Raw genomic sequence first — 22,640 nt, forward strand, 5'->3', positions numbered from 1 at the left:
GCCACCTGAAACTTACAAAAGAAGTCCAATGTACTTGCAGATATACTTGTAAATGTATCATGTTTTCATTGCACTGTTACTTGAATATGGAAGCAATTCCCTCTTCTAAGGTTTAAAACTTGCCTTGTCTCTTCAGTGACTGAGCACAAAAATAAGGTATGGTTTGTGGCGGGTAGGGTGAGAAGTGTCTAGAGACATCTGTATAATAGATGCTGTCCTAGCATTACTTGTATCGACTTGTCTTGTTTGATGTGTTCCCAAAATAACAGTAAATTATAAAAAAAACATAAAATCCAGTTGCTGGAAATAATTTTTGCATAGAAATTCAGTAGTGGCCTCGACAACGGAACTGAGAAAGGGATGATCTGGAGAGACAGTATTGTCAGGGTGCAGGGAGTCACTGATTTACATAAGTGAAGAGCTACGTAGAGCAACAGAATGCAGAGGTGGTATTCTGGAAAGAAGAAATGCCAGAATATATTTTCTTAAATCTCAGTGGAAACACTGCAACTAAGAAAAATTGTTCCTCCTGAACAGAAATGCTGTTCTTGGGGGAAATGAAGGTGAAAGGCTGTAACTTCCGTTCAGAATGTTCTGAAAATGCTAAAGCTAGCTCAGCTGTGATTTTTAGGGAGGGGAAAAGAGATGAGGACTCTATTCGGACTTTCCAATATAGCGTCCTCTCTTAATTAACTAAAAGGCTAGAGTTCGTTTCAAAAGTCCCTTTCTTTTTTACAGTATCGTAAATGGTTTCCAGAGCACTGAGTGAGCAGTGCAGTGGCTGTGCAAGCAAAAGGCACAGCCATTCTGTACTCATTGCTGGCTTGCCCACCGTCCAGGACATTAAAGATGCTTATTTAGAAAAGCAGGGCTGCTAGGACACTAGGGTACTTGACTGTCTTCCAAAAGTGTCTTGGGATTGTTTAACTTCCACATGGATGGGCAATTAGGACCTTGGTTTCATACCTCATCTGAAGGACGATACAAATAACGCTCCTAAGCAAAACGAGTTTTAATCATATCCAAATAAACAGAGAAATTACATAGTGTCTTGTAGATTAAAAAAATGTCCATTTCATTAAAAATGGCGTTGAAGCCCTGGCATGTTATGCAGCTTGACAAATTCATGTCCTTGGATTAAATGCCAATTTTAATGATTGATACTGTGCCTTTATCCACTCCCTTTTTGTCAGAATCAGTCCTGCAGAAAGCTACATTTCCCCCCTCTCCCTGGGCATCTTTCAGGTATGGAAGCCAACTTGATCTTTAGAAACTAGATCTCCTGCTGATGGTTTCCTGGGATAATGTCATACCTGGCATCAGTGGACACAGTAGTGTTAGTAGCCAGTGAGAACATGTGCAGTTGTAGTGTGTGTAATGGGCTATTTTAGAAGGAGTTGGCCTCATGCCAGTATAGGAACATGCAGGTGAAATGGTGCCTACAAGGCAGGGACTAGCCTGTTCAGAAAATACCGTGTGTGTGTATTTCCTTCGGCCCTGATCTCTCCCTGTGGTTTGTTCTGAGAGTAAAGCACCCAGCAATAGCTCTTAATTATCTAATTAACAAGCTGCCAGGGGTTCTGTGGGTTTAAGTAAATATACCACAATTCTGGAGAACTAAGCAAGATGCTTTAGTGTACCGTACGAACTGTGGCAAAGCAATAGGCTGGTTAATTTTGATGAATTTTCCTTAAAATTGTGACAGTAGCAACACCTAATTATGGGTCAAAGGAGAAATAGAAAGGGGGGGGGGTCTACACTCATTGTAAGGCCTTCTTTGAGCTGCGCTGAAATGAGGGCTAAAACATCACTTCTCGATGTGTTTTTCTACAGACTATATAATCTTTTTTCTATTTTAAGCACCATTTATTGTCTGAATTTCACAGCATTTTACCTTAAAGCATTTTACCCTTGTTTTGTTCTCTATTTGTGTAGGAATTCAATTCTGCTGTGGGTGGGTATGTTCCTTTTGCCTCAAATAGGGTACATGACTGACTACTTCTTATGAGAGCTGAGGAACTTCTGTTTTTGGTTTTTTTTTATTTCTCCATCTTGAACTTCAATCTCCAAAAATTAGCTTAATGCTAGAGCAGCAGGATGATTTCTGGCAATGGCATGAAGTATCATGGGGAATTTTCCTAATCCACCATCTGCTGGAACCAATTACTCCTTTTTTGTAGCTGCATTAATGTCTTCTGCAGGGATGAGGATTCTGACAGCTATAGAAATTCTGTGAAACCAGAAGGTCTGGCCAGCATTTGAAATAACTAAAAACTGCAACCTCCAGCCTCCATGTTAAAGCAAAGGCCTTCCTTTAGTGTAACTTAAACATGCCTATTAATTCATAAAGACCTGTTTTCCTGGCATTTGCATGAGGGCCTGCCTTTGATTTATGTGCATAAAAGTCTGGAATAACAGAGGTTTAAAATAGATGTATTGTCTCCCTTTGTGTTAATTACAAGGAGTGAGACTTACGAACCTGTTCCTTTTTCTTTCTGGCTAGTGCACCATTCACAAGTGGCAAAACTGAATGCAGGTAACTTAATTTGGGCAGCTATAATTTGTATCCAAAACAACTGATTTGTCATTTCACAGAAGTATTTCTGTAGGGATTTCGGTTTAGTTGATAATTAAAATCTCTAGAAGGCAGCAATATTATTGACTTGATATAGCAGGGATTTTCCATTGTTCTTTGTACTTATGGTGTCATCCCCATTCTCGGTAAAGACAGTTGTTTTTTGTTGACTGAAACTTGTGATCAGAACATGCACAATTTTGCTGTGAGGTGGTCTGTTCTCACCAGCTTAGTATGTGTACTGGGGAGGTGGCGAATGAGGGAAGATGATGACAGATCAGAAATTAAGGAAATGTGAGCCATTATTCTCAGGATGTTAGGGATAAATTCCTTGTGTTATAACAAAGCACCAGCATCTTTCTAAGCAGGTCTAGGATCAGTTATTTGCATGCCATAATTAAGGTGAGTATTTTGTCATGGTTATTTTTAGTAAAAGTCACGGACAGGTAGTGGGCAATAAACAAAAATTCATGGGATCCCTGACCTGCCTGTGACTCTAAAAGTAGCCGGGGGGAGGGGAGGATGACAGCTGGAGCCCCATGAGGGGGGACTGAAAGCCCAAGCCCCACCGCCACGAGCGGCTATGGGGGAACCATCCTGGCTTCAGCCACAGGCCAGGGGGAGACTGGGCGGGCACACAGCCTTGGCCTGTGGCTGAAGCCTTGGGGCAGGGGGAGCCTAGCCCTTGCTCCATCCCTGCTGGCAGCTGCTGATAGCTGAAGACAAACAAGTCATGGAGGTCCAGTAAAGTGATGGAATCCTCCATGACTAAATCGTATCCTTAGCCATAAAGACAAGTTAGCAAGGTGTGTCTGTGTTTTTAAGATAGGCTTCTACTTGTCAGCTGAAGTCCATCTTTTTCTTCATGGTTGCTTCGCAATAGGAATGATTGTACTAAGGGACTGGATAGCCCAGGGAATTCCAAAGAATTCCCCTCTAGGGCATTGCTTTAAATCTGACCAGGATGGCAGTTACCAAAAGTTGATACCCTATATTGGCTTGGTGGTGGTTCCTGTTCCAGATTTTAATGGCCAAGATTTCATGTTATATTTCTCATGATTAGATCCCCTTATTGGGCATTTCTGTGGAGAACTCAAGGATTAAACAGACCAAAGAGGATGAGCTATTCTCCTGCTCAGAATTGAGGGACATTGATAGGGAGTGACATGAGAAGCTTGCCCTGTTGTTACCCATGCCATGCATACTCCATGGCTAGAGGCTTTCAGTATTCAGCCCATTTCAGCCAGTATAAAATTCATTTAAACATGTTCCCCTAAAGAGCCCATGTACTGAGGATGCCCAGTGCGTACATCCTTCCTTAATGCATTAATTATCATCGCTAAAGCTCTTTGGATTCTCTGTATTTATAAATCTATAAAGGGCAAACCTCCTCCATCCTGTCCACTACCCCCAAATCCCTTCCTGTAGTTATTTCAAATATCTGTTTTTAAAAATTAGTTATAACAGGAGATATTTAAAAGATAAAGTTTAGGTTATTAGAGAAGTGCAGTAAATATGATCAGAGGTCCTGGGATTGGTTTGAGGATTGGTTCAGCTCCATTTAGGATGTAGGGAGATGACATCCCTCTTAGCTGAGGGTAGCCCATCCAATTGAGAACAATGGGAGGTGGCAGCCATTTGGGATAAAGGCAAGAAACTCGTATGAATGATGTAGCAGCTCCTAAGATTAAATTTAAAACAAAAAAGAAACAACACATCTGAAACCCCTCCACAACTTTCCTAATGCATCTTTTCTATGCTTCTCTGCAGCAGAGGTGGAAAGTTGTACTGAACTGTGTAGCGGGTGTGTAACACAGATGTACCTTCACAAAGGGCTCTGCTGAGACCACCAAACTGATTTACACTTGTTGATTTAAACAAGATTATAAACTTTGGTATAGAAGTGTTGCAAAAGGCTAGCGTATTGCCTAACTTAGTGTGAAAAAAGTGAAATCCTGCAGAAGCCATTTGTCTTTGGTGATTAGGATAGCAGATCTGGATGGATCACTTTTAGAAGGGCCCTACTTCATTTTTGTTTTTAGTTCAAGTTGTTGATAGGTAAGGCTCAGATTTTGTCACTGATATTTTTAGTAAAAATCACAGACAGGTCACGGACAATAAACAAAAATTCACAGAAGCCCGTGACCTGTCTGTGATATTTTTAGTAAAAATATCCCCCCACTGCTTGCAGGGGCTGGAAGCTGCGGGTCCCCCTGCTGCCCAGTGGCTAGGAGCTGCTGGGGGCTCACTGCCTGCTGACAGCTCCAGCCCCAGGGCAGAAAATGTCAGGGAGGTCTCTGGAAGTCACGGATTCGTGACCTCCATGACATAATCGTAGCCTTATTGATAGGGCAATTTTCCAGTCCTGTTCACTCAAGAAGCCTCAAGCACATTTGGGTCCAGAATTCTGGATGTTTGAAAGGGTGTTGTAGACACACACAAGCTAGTGTTTGTGTCGCTACCTGTTTAAAAAAGACACTGGAAGGAGTACCTACGCTTTCCATATAATCAGGTCTCTTAAAAATCTCCCATAGCACACACTCTTAATTGCTAGTGCCATGGTAATTCTAAAAACACACCTGGAATTACTGGTGCTCAGTATTTCCATTTTACAAGATGATGTCTGGACAGACAAACTGAAGGTAAATGATACAGCTCGACTGTCTATACTTGAAACGCTCTGGCAGCACTGCAGCGCTTCAGTGTAGACGAGGGGTCGGCAACCTTCGGCACGCAGCCCATCAGTGTAGACCAGACCTATTAACGCCTTCACACCAGGCTTTGTCCTACTCTTACCCAAACCCTGCACATGCTCATATGGCATCCTGCTCTGCTGCTTACCCTTCACTTCTTTAAAAACTGATTCCCACAAAGGTCCTGGAGTGGGGGAACTGAACAGCATGTATGCAATCCTATTCCCTGGCTGCTGCCGCAGGAATGCTGTTGGCTTAATGTATTCTGCCAGCGCACAGCTAGTGTGAAGACAGCCCCGACACATCTGTTAACTCGGCCAGTCTCTTTGTGACTCAGATTTGATGGCTGATTGTTCCCAAACCAATCATCAGTTTTAGCAAGGTTGTCGCTGTAGACCTAGGAACTAATTTCTTGTTTAGAGCAGCCTGGCATGCTGACATTGGTTTAGCTCATCTGGTTGTTGCAGAAAAGACTTGCTGTAATACAGTTGCTCTGGTGACTGATGTTCACTGCTCTGGACAGAAGTTGCAACTCATGGGTATTTCTGGTCAATGCTGGGGAGAGACCGCCGCCTGTCCTCCTCCTGTCTGTCCCCTGCCCTTTCTCTAATATTGACTTGCAAGCTGCACCTACTAGTACCTTTGCTGACCACACACACACACTCCCCTGTCTCTCATTCACCCCATAAGAGAGCAGACGTTTCCCCTTTTAATTTAGGCAATTGTCTTTTGCATTTCTCCTTTCCTTAGGCAATACTCTCCACATCCCTTCAGTGTGGCCTCTGTTCAGAAGTAAGAGTTCTCATGGAAGCAGTGTGGGGAGTACTGGGGACTGTAGCAGTAGATACTCAGCCCTCATGACTCTGAGCTCCATCTAAATCAGTCAGTTGCCTTTCCTCCTTTCAGTTCGAAGCTATTTCACCACTTTGTAGTTGGTGAGAGTAGGCTGCAAAAAAGATATTTTTTGTTAAACTTTTTTCTCGGGTAGCACAATAGCTCGCAAGACTTATTTCTACAATGCTTGATTCAAAGGTGGCAGAATCTTGTGGATTAAGAATCCTGTGAAGAAGTGGTCGACAGTTTAATCTCTGTGTCCCAAGTTGCTGGTTGTGTTACTAAATACTGTACTGAAATACTACAAATGACACGGGCTGCAAATGTACACTGGAACTGTTCACTCCTGACGTAGCTGTACCAGTGCCATTACTAGTTTAATCCTTGCTGAATATGGTGATGCATTCAGCCTTGGCAATTCTTAGCGGCTTGTTTTCAGATTTATTTTTCTGGATGGTTAAGTCCTCTGACTGATGCCTTTTTCTTTTGATCTCTCATCAAGGTTGCTGCAATTAACCCTAATCATCCACTTGCTCAGATGCCTTTGCCCCCGTCAATGAAGAATTGCATTCAGCTGGCAGCATGTGAAGCCAACGAGTTGCTACCTATGATCCCTGACCTGCCGGCTGACCTTTTCACATCATGCCTTACTACACCAATCAAAATTGCTCTGAGGTGGTAAGTGTCTCACCTGTTATGTGGGGGAAAAGCATGGTCTGCAACGCTTGTCTGTTGAATTGAACGACTTGTTGATCCAGATACTTTATCCACACTAAAGTTCCTCTGCCGTACTGAATTACAGGGATTTGAAGAGCACGCCTGGGACAGCATCTTATTAGTCAAAGCCAAGAAGGTGAAAATATTCTTATCTTCTGTTTATTACATTTTAGATTCCAGCTCGATACTTGGGTTTGCTCAGATTAAGGGATTTACTCTACTGGAACTTAAAGGTATCTGCTTTTTCGCAGAGCAGAAATACCTTACAGCACAATGCAACTTTAACTTGTAAGTTATCTTTCACACAAACTGTATCCCAAATGTTGTAGGGTTGCGGTAAATACTACGGTGAAAGAAATTAAGAGTTAAAAACAAGAAGGATGTTTTGAAATGACATAGAAAGTTGAAGAGGCAGAGAGCTACGAAAGTTGGTCCAACTGTACAAGAGCAAAGTTCTTGCATAACAGTAGAGAGATGGTGTGGGGGAACAAAGAAGACATCTGCACTGGACAAATGCACCGCGTGGGGAACTTCTGTGATAGAGACCATGCTCAGTGTCCTGTGAGTGCTGAATGTTCTGGTGAATTAATCCACAGATACCCACCAAACTCGGTACCCACCAAAGAACAGAAGGAGACCACCAAAGCTCATTTCCTTGATTCTCCGTTAAGATTCCAGTTGCAGCCCCAGAATGAAAAGCCCAATGCCCTTTGATGAATTGAGTTGAAATAAACGTATAGTTAGGAGGACTGGTCTTTAGTATGTTCTGCTTTGATCTTTGGTTTTGATATTAGTCCTTAACCTACTAATGGAATTAGGCTTCTAGCTGTTCTGTATCATCACTGTGCTGTTCTGTATCGTCAGCCTCACCTCAGTCCCTGGAAAAATCATGGAGCAGGTCCTCAAGGAATCAATTCTGAAGCACTTAGAGGAGAGGAAAGTGATCAGGAATGGTCAGCATGGATTCACCAAGGGCAAGTCATGCCTGGCTAACCTAATTGCCTTCTATGATGAGATAATTGGCTCTGTGGATGAGGGGAAAGCAGTGGATGTGTTATTCCTTGACTTCAGCAAAGCTTTTGATACGGTCTCCCGCAGTATCCTTGTCAGCAAGTTAAAGAAGTATGGGCTGGATGAATGGACTATAAGGTGGATAGAAAACTGGCTAGATTGTCGGGGTCAACGGGTAGTGATCAATGGCTCCATGTGTAGTTGGCAGCCGGTATTAAGTGGAGTGCCCCAAGGGTCGGTCCTGGGGCCAGTTTTATTCAATATCTTCATTAATGATCTGGACGATAGCATGGACTGCCAAGTTTGCAGATGACACTAAACTGGGAGGAGTGGTAGATACGCTGGAGAGTAGGGATAGATACAGAGGGACCTAGACAAATTAGAGGATTGGGCCAAAAGAAATCTGATGAGGTTCAACAAGGACAAGTGCAGAGCCCTGCACTTAGGATGGCAGAATCCCATGCACTGCTACAGACTAGGGACTGAACAGCTAGGCAGCAGTTCTGCAGAAAAGGGCCTAGGGGTTACAGTGGACGATGAGCTGGATATGAGTCAACAGTGTGCCCTTGTTGCCAAGAAGGCTAATGACATTTTGGGATGTATAAGTAGGGGCATTACCAGCAGCTGGAGGGACGTGCTTGTTCCCCTCTATTCGACATTGGTGAGGCCTCATCTGGAGTACTGTGTCCAGTTTTGGGCCCCACACTACAAGAAGGATGTGGAAAAATTGGAAAGAGTCCAGCGGAGGGCAACAAAAATGAGTCGGGGACTGGAACACATGACTTATGAGGAGAGGCTGCGGGAACTGGGATTGTTTAATCTGCGGAAGAGAAGAATGAGTGGGGATTTGATAGCTGTTTTCAACTACCTGAAAGGGGGTTCCAAAGAGGATGGATCTAGACTGTTCTCAGTGGTAGCAGCTGACAGAACAAGGAGTAATGGTCTCAAGTCGCAGTGGGGGAGGTCTAGGTTGGATATTAGGAAAAACTTTTTCACTAGGAGCGTGGTGAAACACTGGAATGCGTTACCTATGGAGGTGGTGGAATCTCCTTCCTTAGAAGTTTTTAAGGTCAGCTTGACAAAGCCCTGGCTGGGATGATTTAGTTGGAGATTGGTCCTGCTTTGAGCAGGGGGTGGACTAGATGACCTCCTGAGGTCCCTTCCAACCCTGATATTCTGTGATTCAGATGAAAGCATTTTGTCTAGAAAACAGTTGATAGCGCCCTTGTCACATGTGGCCCTGATTTGATCCATGTGGGGCCCAGGTATTTTCTTCACACTTGCATCATTGTGGAGTCACAGTTTATTTTTTGTTACTGAAGAGCCTGCTGCTCACCTTCCTTTTGCGAATGGCTGACATTCTCAGGCTTATTTGCTAGGGTGGTAGGAAAACTGTTCCCTAGAGATTCCACTGTAATGGCTTAGCCCAGGCAGCAGGAAGTGTGTGGTGGATTTGGGGCTACTGTGTAACAAGTAAAGCACTTTCTTTGTCTGGTTTTCCTGTTGTAAGGAGGGGTACTGTATTACTATAAGGGTTTAATTCAGATTTAACTTCAGACTGCCACTCATTTACCCACGTGAGGTACAATACTAGACCCATCCACTTTGAAGTCCCATCTCCAAACCCTGTTGAGCTCAACAGGGTGTCAAGGGGTAAGATCACAGCTGGTCAATACAGGAGCACCCAAAGCCCGAGAAGCAAGACTAAGAGCTTCTTGGGGAGACAAACATAACATTCTCAAGGTAGGGTGAGGGCATTGTTGGGAGCTGCAGATGAGAAGTAGGTCTCACAGACAAAGACCCCAGAGGCCAGGGCTCTGGAGAAAAGATGGACCTTCCTAGTGTGTCTGCCAAGAGATGGCAAGCCTCTAGGTAAGATACACGTGCATATAGGCCTTTTATTGTTTTAAAATCCTTTGACTTATGCTCTGCTTTGTTCCTTTTGGTAAGATGAAACTTTACCAAAGGTCACTGTATTAACCACTGGCCACAGCTTCTGAAGGAAAGACTTTAGGGTGCCAAGTCCAGTTGCGTCTGTTGAGTTGCGACACAGGATACTAGAGTTGGGGTTCCAGTCTAAATGGGAGAACCACAGGTTTTCACCCCAGGACATGGGAAGGCAAGAAGCTGAACTCTCAAGGGTGTGACTTAGTGAGATCAGAAGAGGGGGCAGAAGTGCCCCTAGCCCGGTGATTGACAAGGTGCTTGCAGATTGGATGACTGGGCTGTCTAGAAGCCTCAGTACTTTACCTGCCCAGATACTGAAATCCCGTGGATACTGCCATCCTGGACCTGGTCTCCCACTGTCAAATTCAAATGTTACCTGTATATATATTTCTCCCTAAAGGTGAAAAAGAATGTTATGTTGTGAAAAGTCAGCCTCTCTCCATATATAAGGAAACCCAGAGAGAAGCTACAGATTGTGAACAGAAAAATACAGTTCCAAAGAAATATTTTAAAATGGTATTGCTATTAACAGATAATTGCTGTCCTGAGCAATAGGACACCGCACATCGGGAGAAGGCGGTTTGGATTATACCACTTTGAAGTGAGGCATAGAAATTTGACTGTAAAAATTCATATTCATTGATGCCAAACCCTGTACCCTCAGAAATACATTGATTCCTGTATTATAGTTGAGTGGTATTGGCACACTCTGTATAAAACCTACAAAAACCTACATTAAAAGAACATTATTAACATTGCAAAGTAAAGAACCTAGAAGTTAGGAAACACCCTACTTCATTGCATGTGTATTCAAAGGAGGATATGCTCCATATTCCGCAGAGAAGTTTGTTGTTAAAAGATTTGTGATTCTGCAGGTCAGTACATTTGGAAATCTTGTATTTGGAAGAGACATTAAAGCAGTGTCTTAAAGCTTTAATGTGTATAGAGGATATGGGAAGGGTACATAAAAGATAATGGTCTTTTGTATGGAGCCTTTCATTCTGAGCCTTTAGAAAACCATTCAGCCAGTTCCAGCACATACACTTACATAGGCAAGAACTGAGACTATTTGCCGATTTAGTCATCTGGGAGCTCTTAGTACACTTGAGTTATTAATGTAATTCAGGAAAATAAATTTGGGGTAAAAAGTTTACAGTTTTTCCTTTTTTATTGGTTAGTGTGGGAAGAGAAATTGCTGCTTACTGTACCTTAATGTCTTTATGCACCAGGGCTCCAAATGATTTCCATGACTTATCAAGAAATATAACCTACAAATCCACTCCAGTGTGGCTTTTTCCCTGCTTGTAGCTTCCTATAGTACTTCTGAGCATTCAAATAATAATTGTTCAGCATGACTTCCTATGTAACTTGTGTGTGTGTGTGTGTGTGTGTGTGTGTGTGTGTGAAAGCTACAGAGTGAGGTGCATGTTACCTGAATAGGGGTGTGCGCAGGATAAAACATACCTGAGGGCAAACTTGGATCTTCTCCTCTAATGGAATCCAATAGGGCTGCAAAAATGCATCAGATTTTCAGTTGCAAGTGCTTTGGGGCCCAGTCTGGTGCATACTGTGCCAATATATCAGGAGAGGACTGCCCTCCAGAGGCACAACCATCCCTCCTTTCCCTGAGCTGGCTGGACTTCCGGAGCATTTTGAAAGCAACATGCTCAGATCCATTTGAAAGCACCATGTTTTGTTATCAAGAAGTTTCCCCTACCTAACAATATATCGTCTTATGGTTGTTTCTGTGGCTTCTGCCATCCCAAAATGCACTACATACTATATATAGGAACCACTTCACCCACCGCTGAAATATGTTTATGATCATTAACAATTCAAACAACAAGTACCCAACAGTTTAGGACCGAAAGTAAACACTATGTAGGATGGAAAGTGCAAGCATTATTTAAGGAGACAGTGTAACTTCCCAAATTTGGCAGGGCACTAGAGCTGAACATGTCACAGGGTCTTTTAATGAAAGTGAACATGTCACAGGGTCTTTTAATGACTACAAGTGGTAAGGGCCTTGTTTTTATATCCTCCGAAAGACGGTACTTCTGGCATCATGGTGTCACCCCCAGCATGTTAGAAAACATGTTATAATAGCATGAGTTAGACAATGCATCGGTCTTTTCCTTGGAATGCTGGCTCTTTGTGCCACAACCGTAATAATTTGTATATGATTCAAATTTGTTTTGACAACATCTAGTGTATGAGAAGTTAGCAAATAATACAGGGATGAGTATGAAAGCCTGAGTCAATACAGTGTAGCAAACAAACAATAACAATATTTAAATTTAGTTTCAATATTCATTGTTTCAAACAGCATGTCATTGGGGGCATATTTCTGTAGTTCAGAGAATACTTTGGGGACTGCAGCTGCAAGTGTATTTCATGGTGTGCAAAACACATTCTTGAAGGCTCAATTTCTCCAAGCTGTGTGGAGAGTTCTGAACAGTTAGCTTGTGTTGAATGTGGTTGCAGTGGGGAGGGAGCAGCGGGTAGGTGAATGGAAAAGGTAAGGCCTTGATCCATGAAGATTATGAAGTTTGGTCTGTTAGTCTGCACGGGCTGATTTTTAAATTAAAGTTCTTTTCACAAGTGTATTTTTGCTCTGATTGCTTGAACAGAGACCTAAATCAGATTTCCGACATGTTTTCTCTGTTTGCTTAGCTTCCGCTTGTTATACTATGATTTTACTTTGTCTCTGCCCACTGAAAAGGGGTGGGGTTTCTAGCAATGGAAGGAGGTAGGATATCTGTGTTTAACACAAGTAGCTTTGCCATTTTACAAATGGGGTTTGATACAGAGCCGTTTTACCCACTTGCTGACTGTGATCCAGTGAAATCCCGAGAGACCTCATGAAATAATTGTATGGGCAGCTTTGGTAGGAACTGGCCGTAAGGTTCTTGTGCCATAGTGGAGTTGAAAATGGCGAGAGTGAGAATCGAGGAGTGCGTCTTGATGAACTGTTCTTTTCCAAACAGAAAACAAAGGGTGGGGGTTTTGCTCAGACATGAAGGGGTGGGCATGAAGGAGTGACATGACAGGAAATGTTTTTGGACCAGTAGTGGTGCACCATTTAAATGATGCGCACAAGCCACTTTCTCTACAGTGTGCGCATGGGTTTGCTGAACCCATCTTGAGTGGTCCAGAAAGTGAGCACACTGTAGGCAGAACAATACAGTAATCTTACTCACCAGCTCGTCCTTTCTCAGAAGCGCTGAAAGAGAAGCAAGGTGTGCTTTGGGGAAGAATTGGCTCTTTCATGATTACAAGTGTTAAACTAAGTTCACACTAGGTCAATCCAGTTTTTATCTGTTACCGTGTGTTCTTAAAAACAAATCCACACCAACAGCCCTAGCACTCATATGCAACCCCACTGCAAGGGCTTACTGGATTTCAGGAGTCAGTACTTCATTATCCCTTCTGCATCCTAATTAACAAAAAGTCCTTTCATACTGTGGAGAGATTTGCCTGACTTAGTTTATGTTGCCATTGCCACTATGAATGTCCTGCATAGATGGTTTATATAGTTGCACAGCCACTCTTAATCCTCTCTTTCATCTCCTCTCTGTCTCTTTGCCTTCTTCCCTCACCCTTCAGCCCAGAGAAGGAATGTATGCAGTTGTCATAGTGGGGTCTGAAACAAAAGTGGTGCCTGTAAATTTGGGGGTAAGATTGATGCAGAATAGAAGAGAAGATTACAAAAGAGCATTCAGGCCTGAATATTCCGATCAACTTCCAAAGCATTTTCAGAATAAGCAATAATAATAATTAATAATAACAAAGTTAATCAGAATCTGACTTTCTCCAGCATCATTCACTTCCCAGATAACTTCCTTGGTCTGAATAGAATTCACACTGAAAAGAGCCCCCAGTATTCTTGTAAATAAAATAGCTTGTAACTCTTCCAGCTGGACCTTCTCACATGTGCGTATCTTGGTCCATCAGTGTCAGATTAAATTACCTTTGGAGTAGAGCTGGGTAAGATTTTTCTGACAAATAGTTTATTTGCCAAAAAATGAAGTTTTGGGTCAACCAAAGCTATTCGCTCAAATAGTTTCAGCCCAAAAAAAAAAAAAAAAAAAATTAGGCTAGATTCACAAAACCTCTGGAGGATGAGGTAATGGGGCTGCTGTCCCCGAGTAGCTCAGAGGTTAGGGAAATCACTTAGGATGTGGGTTCAAATCCCTGCTCTGGAGCAGGGATACCAGATCTCTATCCCTCCTGGGAAGTGCCCTGAAGTTACTGGGTATTCTGGCATGGATCTTTCTCAGTCTCACCTGTTGAATAGTCATTGGGCCAGAGAGGGAGCGAGCGAGAATGGCTTATAGTGAGTGGTTAGGGTACTTACACTTTGTATAAATAATTAAGTGTTCATTAGAGCAAGGACTTGAACTTGGATCTGACACATCCCATGTAACAGCTTTAACAGGAGAGCTGGAGAGAGAGACCCACCCCAAAACAGCCGCTAGTCTGGTGGCTAGGTCACTCACTTGAGGATGGGGAAGACCTGAGTTCAGGTTTCTGCTCCACAGTGACGACTTTAACCTGAATCTCTCACATCCCAGCTGAGTGCCCCTGGACTACTAGGTATAAAGGAATCAACACACCACCTCCTCCTGTTTTGTGAAACTAGCCCGTCACTTCTGTTGCTTTCTCTTTTTGGTGCCTGCAGTGAATATGTTTGATATGTGAATTGAAAACGGTTTTGGTTTATTTCTGTACTTATTTTTGTACGTTGGCTCCATGGTCTTTGAAATGTTTTGCTTTAAAAAAAGTATTTTAAATGCCCTTTTTGATGTTGCTTTGTTGTTTGCAAATATGTAAGTATAATGTGAAACGTGCTTTGCCTTGTAAATAGACAACCGTAACTATTCTCTTTCAGGTTTCAGAGTAGCAGCCATGTTAGTCTGTATTCGCAAAAAGAAAAGGAGTACTTGTGGCACCTTAGAGACCTACAGATTTATTTGAGCATAAGCTTTCATGAGCTACAGCATCCAATGAAGTGAGCTGTAGCTCACAAAAGCTTATGCTCAAATAAATTTGTTAGTCTCTAAGGTGCCACATGTACTCCTATTCTCTTACAGCATGACGTACTGTTAATTTTGTAAAAAGAAAAGGAGTACTTGTGGCACATCGGATGAAGTGAGCTGTAGCTCACGAAAGCTTATGCTCAAATAAATTGGTTAGTCTCTAAGGTGCCACGAGTACTCCTTTTCTTTTTGCGAATACAGACTAACACGGCTGTTACTCTGAAACCTGTTAATTTTGTGTGTTTTATTTTTGCTTCCTTATGGCAAGCGTAGCCATGCTGTCCCTTTGCTGTTGCCAGCAAATCATTCTCTAGGTGAGGTCCCACCGTTTCTTAATATGTTCTTCCTCACAAGAGAGCCATCCGCTGCATATTCTGCTTGTCACAAGAGTTAAGAGGTCTGTTTAAACTTGCACTAGGCTGAAGTACTCATATTTAAATGTCAGCACTTGTCACATGGCCACATGAAAACCCATTAATAATATGGGCAATAGAACCTTCTGTGCTTTGGTATTAAATCCTGAATCATCACTTAGCCTTCATCTCTGCTAAAAGTTGGTCATGAAGATACTGCAGTTGTAACACAGAATAGAGAATTCTTTACAAATCAAGTAGTGATAGTAAACTTTTAAAACGCCTTTCTTTCCCTCTAATCAGATGGAAAGAACCAGTGGCAATCAAGCTTTTGAATGGGCCTAACAGGACACAAGGATCTGTGTGTATGTAATGTTTCTGTGATTAAAATTCAGCAAAACGATAAAAATAAAAAAAAAGTGTTTTAAACAAACATCCTGAAATATGCAGCCCTTGTGCCATTCATTGAATGAGAATCTGAAGTGAAATTGATTAAGCACTGACTAAATATATAGGAAATAGACTAACTTATTTGCCTTGACCAAGCTGAAACAAACTAAACAACTTGCCTACATAAAAAAAAAAAAAAAAAAATCCGTGTTTAATAAAGTAATGAGTTTTTAGTAATACAAGTAAGGAAACTTATTTATATGAATTTAAATCTGACAGTTTCCTTTAAAGTGTTCTTAAATCTATAGGGGCTGATAATGGGTTCTGATGACTATTCAGCACCCGCAGAAAGCATTTTCAAGCATCTGTGTGACCCATTTTCAGCTTGCTGCAGAGTGAAAGCCTCTTTTACATGTCTGCTGCTCCTCCACTTGTGTCCCACTGCAGAGTCAAGCCCTTTTCCATTCTACCGCTGTTCTTGATGCTGAAGGGACTATAACTGGCAAGTTAGCAAAGGCACTTAGCATTGTTAACCTAGTGAATCTCCCCCCCAGTACCCTGCTATGGGCTCTTGAATTCCTTGGCATCATATAGGATTGTTTTTGTTGGATTTGCTCCATTCGCTCACCAGCAAAGGCTGATGGGTATCAGTACTGTGACGCGTCCCCCTACTCACTTTGCTATCCCATTGTGTGCAAGCAGCAAAATGAAGCCGATTAAATCTCTGAAGTGCTGCCTGTAGAAACTGACATTTTCATACCGAAGGTTGGATTTCTGTTTTCTGAAGAAACTCCACTAATGCCACTCATTAGTGGATTGTGGGGAGGGGGATACTTTCCCAGGAGTACTCCCAGTCTAGCTGGCCAGGACAGGGAATACTAGGATTCAAAACTGGGCTCTTGGGCTGCAGTGCCCAGCACTAACCAATAGGCAGTGTTTTTAAAACAGATCCTTTTTAAAAAGGAGGGGGAGATGGAAGGGGGGGGGGAGAGAAGCAGATTGGATTGGTGAGATAGTCCCACTGGTATTTGAGGGGCAGAGGGAGAAATCTAGGAAATAACTGGTGAAAACCATTTGACAGATTCACTTGCCATGGTCCTGGGTATTACCAGTACAACAGTATTGATTGCCTTGCTTCAATTTAGGGCAACAGTTTTGGCACAAAACTTATACGAGAGGAAATGGATAGTGGTGGTTAATCTCTCTTAAAAGATTGGTGAATAGTTTGTGGGGAACTGCAGTGCAGGCTGCCAGCCTGTAGGACCCAGCTGCAGTGAGTTTTTTCAGATGTACAATCACAAATGTCAGTTGTTGGAGCTGCACCTTGTACAGTCAGCAATGCAGCAAAAAAAGAAACGAGTGGGTTTTTTTTTAAAGAAAAAGCTAGCTCCACAAGGCCAGCCCCTTTGTTACATTGGGGTTTTAAACTGAAAAGCTACGAGGCTCCTGTAAAACACATTCCCTTCTCTGGATTGTGAAAAAACTGAAGACAACAAATTTAAAACATCCAAAATAACACTCACATTGCACCAAACTGCTCCCAGTGCCAGCAAACTTCTCTGTAATTGGTTCAGCTCTTGAAAAATTTTTTTTCTTCCATTTAAGAATGTAAACACAGAGCCAGATAATCTCCTGCTTTCTTTCAAATTACAAGAAATTGCCTTCTCTCTTACAAACTCTTCAACTTGTATGAACAAAGAGAGATCCCTTACATATGGAAGGAGGAAAGAAAAAGGAGTGTTTACGTCAGAGGGCCTTTGAAAGTTTCATGAGGTTTATAAATTGGCTCTTAAAGCAGTGACTTTGTACAAGAACATGGATGTTCCCCTTACTAAACTGGGAAAGGCGGATTTTCAAAGACAGATCTTATTGTAACCAATTATGTTGAAAAGAACTGGTTTGTATCTTAATTATAATCGGAGCTGTAGCACGCCCTAGAGTAAACTGCCTAACGCTTCCCAATATAAGACCCGGTCTTCAGTTGCATATAACTGTGCCAAACTTAACCATTTGAGCTGAAATACCCTTTTTGGGTGTCTGCCTCAGGATGAATTTTGTTGGAACGTTTCAGCAAAATGTGTTAGCTGTTTATGAGAATAAGATTAGAGGAAAGTACATTGTTTTGCCTGTGTTAAAAATAATTCTTACAGCACTTTTATTGAGACGTTTTAGTGCATCTGAGCTGTAGAGCAAGGCCATGCACTGTGATGGGTACCCCAGTGTCAGGGATGTACCTTTTGCTGTTCCTGTGAAAATTTGCCCAAATTTGGACAAGTTATAAACATTTGAAAAATCTTTGTTTGCACATGCTCAGTAGAGACTTGTTAGTTTGGCAGCTGAACACTCTGAAGATTCTCTGTGCTCTTAAGCATGTTCTAGCACAGGGATGCAGGGGCTGAGCAGGAATTTTCCTGCAATTGCTGCTCCTGGTGCTGGGCACAGTCACTGGGAGCCAGGAGATTGTCTCCTCTGTACTGTTCCACTTGCTGATATCCAGGCAGTGAGGAAGAGAAAGCAACCTGACTTGATTGCAGAGGGACAGTAGTCAGAGTTGGGGATGGGGAGGTTGGCATGTGCCTTGGTGGAGGGAGTAGAGCTGGGGTGAAGAGTCTGGAACTGGGAGTTGGGCAGAAGACTTGGACTGGATGAAGCTCCTGGAGGCGGGATGTGTGTGTGGAAATCCTGACAGACTGGGATAACGAGGAGGAACTGGAAAGGGAGACTTGAAGGAGGAGCTGGGGCGGAGAGACAGGACTGGGAAGTGCAGGCTGGAGGGGATGGTGTAGAAGAGGTCAAGCTTTGAGGAAAATGAGTGCAGAAGGATCTAGGATCACTAGCACATACTTCCTCTAGAACCTGGAATAGAACCCAAGATTTGAGTCCTAGCATCCTTTGCTGTCACAAAATATCTGTGAAACCCACTGGCAAAGTCTCTCTCTCATCCCCCTCTAGTGGCCAGTCCACATAGAGACTGATAACCTATTACAGCCATTGGTACTAGCCCAAGTGGCAAAAGTCTGTTCTGTGGATCTAACGGTTCCAACGTTGCTGATGACCCCTGTTAATGTCAAAATGGTTCTATATGGTGGAGTTTGGTTTTTTTCAGTGTGGCTTTTGAAGGATGCCTGTGCATGTGGGACTTCCTGAGGGTTCCAGGGTGACTTCCCAGCTATGGCTCTACAGTAGTGACCACAGAGAAGAAGAGAGAGAGATTCTGACAATGCACCTTAAATAATACACCTTAAACAACACACCTTAAATCACCTTGGAAACAGAGGCTAGTGCAGAATGCAGCTGCCTTTTTGTTTAAATGGGGTATCTTGCCATAAACCTGAGACTGCCCGTTCCAGGATCTTTACTGGCTGCCTCTTGGTCCTGGACTCCGCTGGACTCTTTCCAATTTTTCCACATCTTTCTTGTAGTGTGGGGCCCAAAACTGGACACAGTACTCCAGATGAGGCCTCACCAGTGTCGAATAGAGGGGGACGATCACATCCCTCAGTCTGCTGGCAGTGCCCCTACTTATACAACCGAAAATGCCGTTAGTCTTCTTGGCAACAAGGGCACACTGTTGACTCATATCCAGCTTCTCGTCCAGTGTAACCCCTAGGTCCTTTTCTGCAGAACCGCTGCCGAGCCATTCGGTCCCTAGTCTGTAGCGGTGCATGGGGTTCTTCCGTCCTAAGTGCAGGACTCTGCACTTGTTCTTGTTGAACCTCATCAGATTTCTTTTGGCCCAATCCTCCAATTTGTCTAGGTCCCTCTGTATCCCTCTGACCATGATGGTTTCTTCTCCCAGTTCCACAATAGCCCAAATCTGTAGACCTTTAGGAGGCATCACAAACCCTATCTATTGAAGGAGAGTTGAGGTTTAGGTGGGGTGTGGATTTTTATTTAGTGGGCATTAGGGTTTTACAAGATCTTAGGATATGTGATCTTCTATAGACTGAAATAGAAATGACTAAAACTAAAGAAGACCACTTGGTATATAGCACCTAGACAGTAGAGCTCTCTGAATAGTTCGGTTGGAACAACCCAGAATTGCTTCTAAACGTATTTGGCCATGGGAAAGGAGAGCCTGGCACTTGGAAGAACAGATCTTTGTCAGGAAAGGATGTTTTTTAGATAACTTGAACATGGGCTGGGTTAGAAGGAATTAGTTTTATTGTTAAGACAATGGCCTAAAACTCTGAAGATCGGGACTTGGACTTCATTTGTGACCTTGTCCTCAAGGTCACTTAATTTCCGCTCCTCAGTTCCCCATCTGTAAGAAGTGGATAATTAATACTTCCCTACCTTGCAGGGGTGTTGAGGACAAATCCATAAATGCTCGGGAGGAGCTAAGATAATAAGGAAAATGGATGGATATAGATCAATTAATCTTTGGTAAGAAATAATGTGATAAGTACAGAGTGCCCAGCTCTGTGGCATTTTGTTATAGGGAAAAATCCAGTGGGATCTAAAGGGAAAGATAAATGAATGTCTACATTATTCAAATAAAATCTGTGAAATGCACTGGAGGGTTTTTTGTTTGTGCCTTTTGATTACAAAAGGCGCTCTGGTTCTTTTGGGCATATCTTACTTTCTCCAATCCCGCTTAAAATTCCTTTCACCTCTGCAAGAACCAGGATGAGCTGATTTCTTCTTTTACTAGCATTATGGAAGGAGAGTCAGGACTTGGCATCATGCCACCAGGGAATGAGAGATTCAGAGGTCTGCAATAACATCCGTTTCCGATCTCTCTAATATGGGCAGAATGATTTTGGAAATGATACATGTGAGGACACTTTGCATGGTTTAGCAGTGTAAAATAAATGCACTTGAGCAAACTGTTGAACTCCTAAGTGATCCTGCTCTCATCGTGATTGCTAATCTAGTATTTTTAAAGAGGGTTGACGGCTAAAGTTGTCACTTCTGATAAAAAGCGCTAGGTACTTTGTGCTGCTCTAACGTTATTTTGCGTTTCCCCCACATTCAGTAGTGCAGTAGAAATTGGTGGGCTGTTCTTCCCTTCCATGAGTGTATGGTACGAGGGATTTTTATAACTTCAGAATGCAGAAGATGTGTGTTTCTGACCTTCCAGGAGAAATTGCTGGGAGTGACCCAGAAAACTTGCATATGTCTTAAACAGGAAAACTGGCCCTTTCAGATCCTGAGAGAGGTTACCTACTTAAGAGAAATCCACAACAAAAATGAAAGCATCAGGAGACTGCAAATGAAGCCAAAGGTTTCATTTAAATGTACGTTAAAAGTTAAACAAAACTTACAAAATAGGTACATTACCCAGGGTTTGGTTCCATTTTTGGGAACTGTACTGGGTAGCAGAAGAAGAAAGACAAGTGCATGCCTTGGGTTTAGCTGTTGTAGGACTGGTGTTAAATAAGATAAATCTGTTCCAATTCCAAATCTTCAGACTTTTACAATTAGCCTATATTTATCTGTAGCATCTTCCATCTTAAAGGATCTCAAACTCTGAACCTAAACACAGTGATCTCTTTACTTACCACTAAAATGCAGCTAGCTCTGAGGTGAAGTGTTCCAGCTGCATATCTCACAGCAACATTACTGAAGAGTTTTATGCAGGACAGAAAGACAACATTGTATCCATTTGCAGTGGTTGAAGGAATTTAGGGAAGCCAAATTTAACTCTCTACTTGAAAAGAAGACAGGACATCCAGAAGAACACCACCCCTTCTCTTTCAAGTAGCACCAGAAGATCTTTCATGATGGTATGTGGTCAGAACTTTGATTTTGACTTTCTTATCTAAAAGATGTGAACTCCTGTTGTGCCCCCTAACACCATATGGGGGTATTAGATCAGTACTGAATCAGAAAGAAAAGTACTATCACTTCCTCCACCACCTTTCTTTCTGGTTTTCCTTGATGTTTCCCAGCTGAACGCTAAGCAAGTCAGACCCTGTTTGTCAGGAGAGATCTCTTGCAATTACTGCACTAAGTGGTCGTGCTTCGATGAATTAAAACATGCATACAGAGTGTAATTTTTGCTAAGTGTGCTTCTGGTTTTTTTAAGCATTCTGGATAAGAGTAAACCTTTAGAACTCCCATCACTCTTGAGCAAACTTACAGGATAGTGTTTTGCTAAAAGTCCATTTGACCATTGTGTGCACCTGTCATAAATATAAAGGGAAGGGTAACCACCTTTTTGTATACAGTGCTATAAAATCCCTCCTGGCTGGAGGCAAAACCCTTTCACCTGTAAAGGGTTAAGAAGCTAAGGTAACCTTGCTGGCACCTGACCCAAAATGACCAATGAGGGGACAAGATACTTTCAAATCTGGAGGGGTTGGGGGGGACAAAGGGTTTTCTGTCTGTCTGTGTGATACCCTTTGCTGGGAACAGATCAAGGATGCAAGTTCTCCAACTCCTGTAAAGTTAGTAAGTAATCTAGCTAGAAAATGCGTTAGGTTTTCTTTGTTAAATGGCTTGTAAAATTCGCTGTGCTGGAGGGAATGAATATTCCTGTTTTTGTGTCTTTTTGTAACTTAAGATTTTGCCTAGAGGGATTCTCTATGTTTTGAATCTGATTACCTTGTAAAGTATTTACCATCCTGATTTTACACAGGTGATTCTTTTAGCTTTTCTTTAAATAAAATTCTTCTTTTAAGAACCTGATTGATTTTTCATTGTGCTTAAGATCCAAGGGTTTGGGTCTGTGTTCACCTGTATCAATTGGTGAGGATATTATTATCAAGCCTTCCCCAGGAAAGGGGGTGTAGGGCTTGGGGGAATATTTTGGGGGAATAGGACTCCAAGTGGTCCTTTCCCTGTTCTTTGTCTTGGTGGTGGCAGCGTTTTACCTAATCCAAGGGCAAAGACTTTGTGCCTTGGGGAATTTTTAACCTAAGCTGGTAGAAATAAACTTAGGGGGTCTTTCATGTGGGTCCCCACATCTGTACCCTAGAGTTCAGAGTGGGCAAGGAACCTTGACGGCACCTTTATGCCTTTTCTTTCTAATCACCGGTGGTTACTAAAAGATTTCTATGTAATGGCTTTCCCCACTAGCCCATCCTCATGGATTCCTGCAGTGATGTCACAGCTGCTTGTTTGAGACATCATGTTT

At 42.5% G+C, this 22,640-nt stretch overlaps 1 protein-coding gene across 2 annotated transcripts in view; it reads left to right on the forward strand.

Annotated features, from left to right (window-relative positions):
* RPTOR (regulatory associated protein of MTOR complex 1) overlaps positions 1–22,640 on the forward strand; it is a 304,649-nt gene that overhangs the window by 135,374 nt on the left and 146,635 nt on the right. For both annotated transcript variants that reach the window (XM_084646962.1, XM_084646963.1), the window contains exon 6: positions 6,605–6,780. In XM_084646962.1, the coding sequence (XP_084503088.1) occupies positions 6,605–6,780 (176 nt within the window). The remainder of the gene's footprint in view (positions 1–6,604; positions 6,781–22,640) is intronic.

The sequence above is a fragment of the Lepidochelys olivacea genome (genome assembly GCF_965140295.1).
Source record: "Lepidochelys olivacea isolate rLepOli2 genome assembly, chromosome: 14".
NCBI classification, from domain to species: Eukaryota; Metazoa; Chordata; order Testudines; family Cheloniidae; genus Lepidochelys; species Lepidochelys olivacea.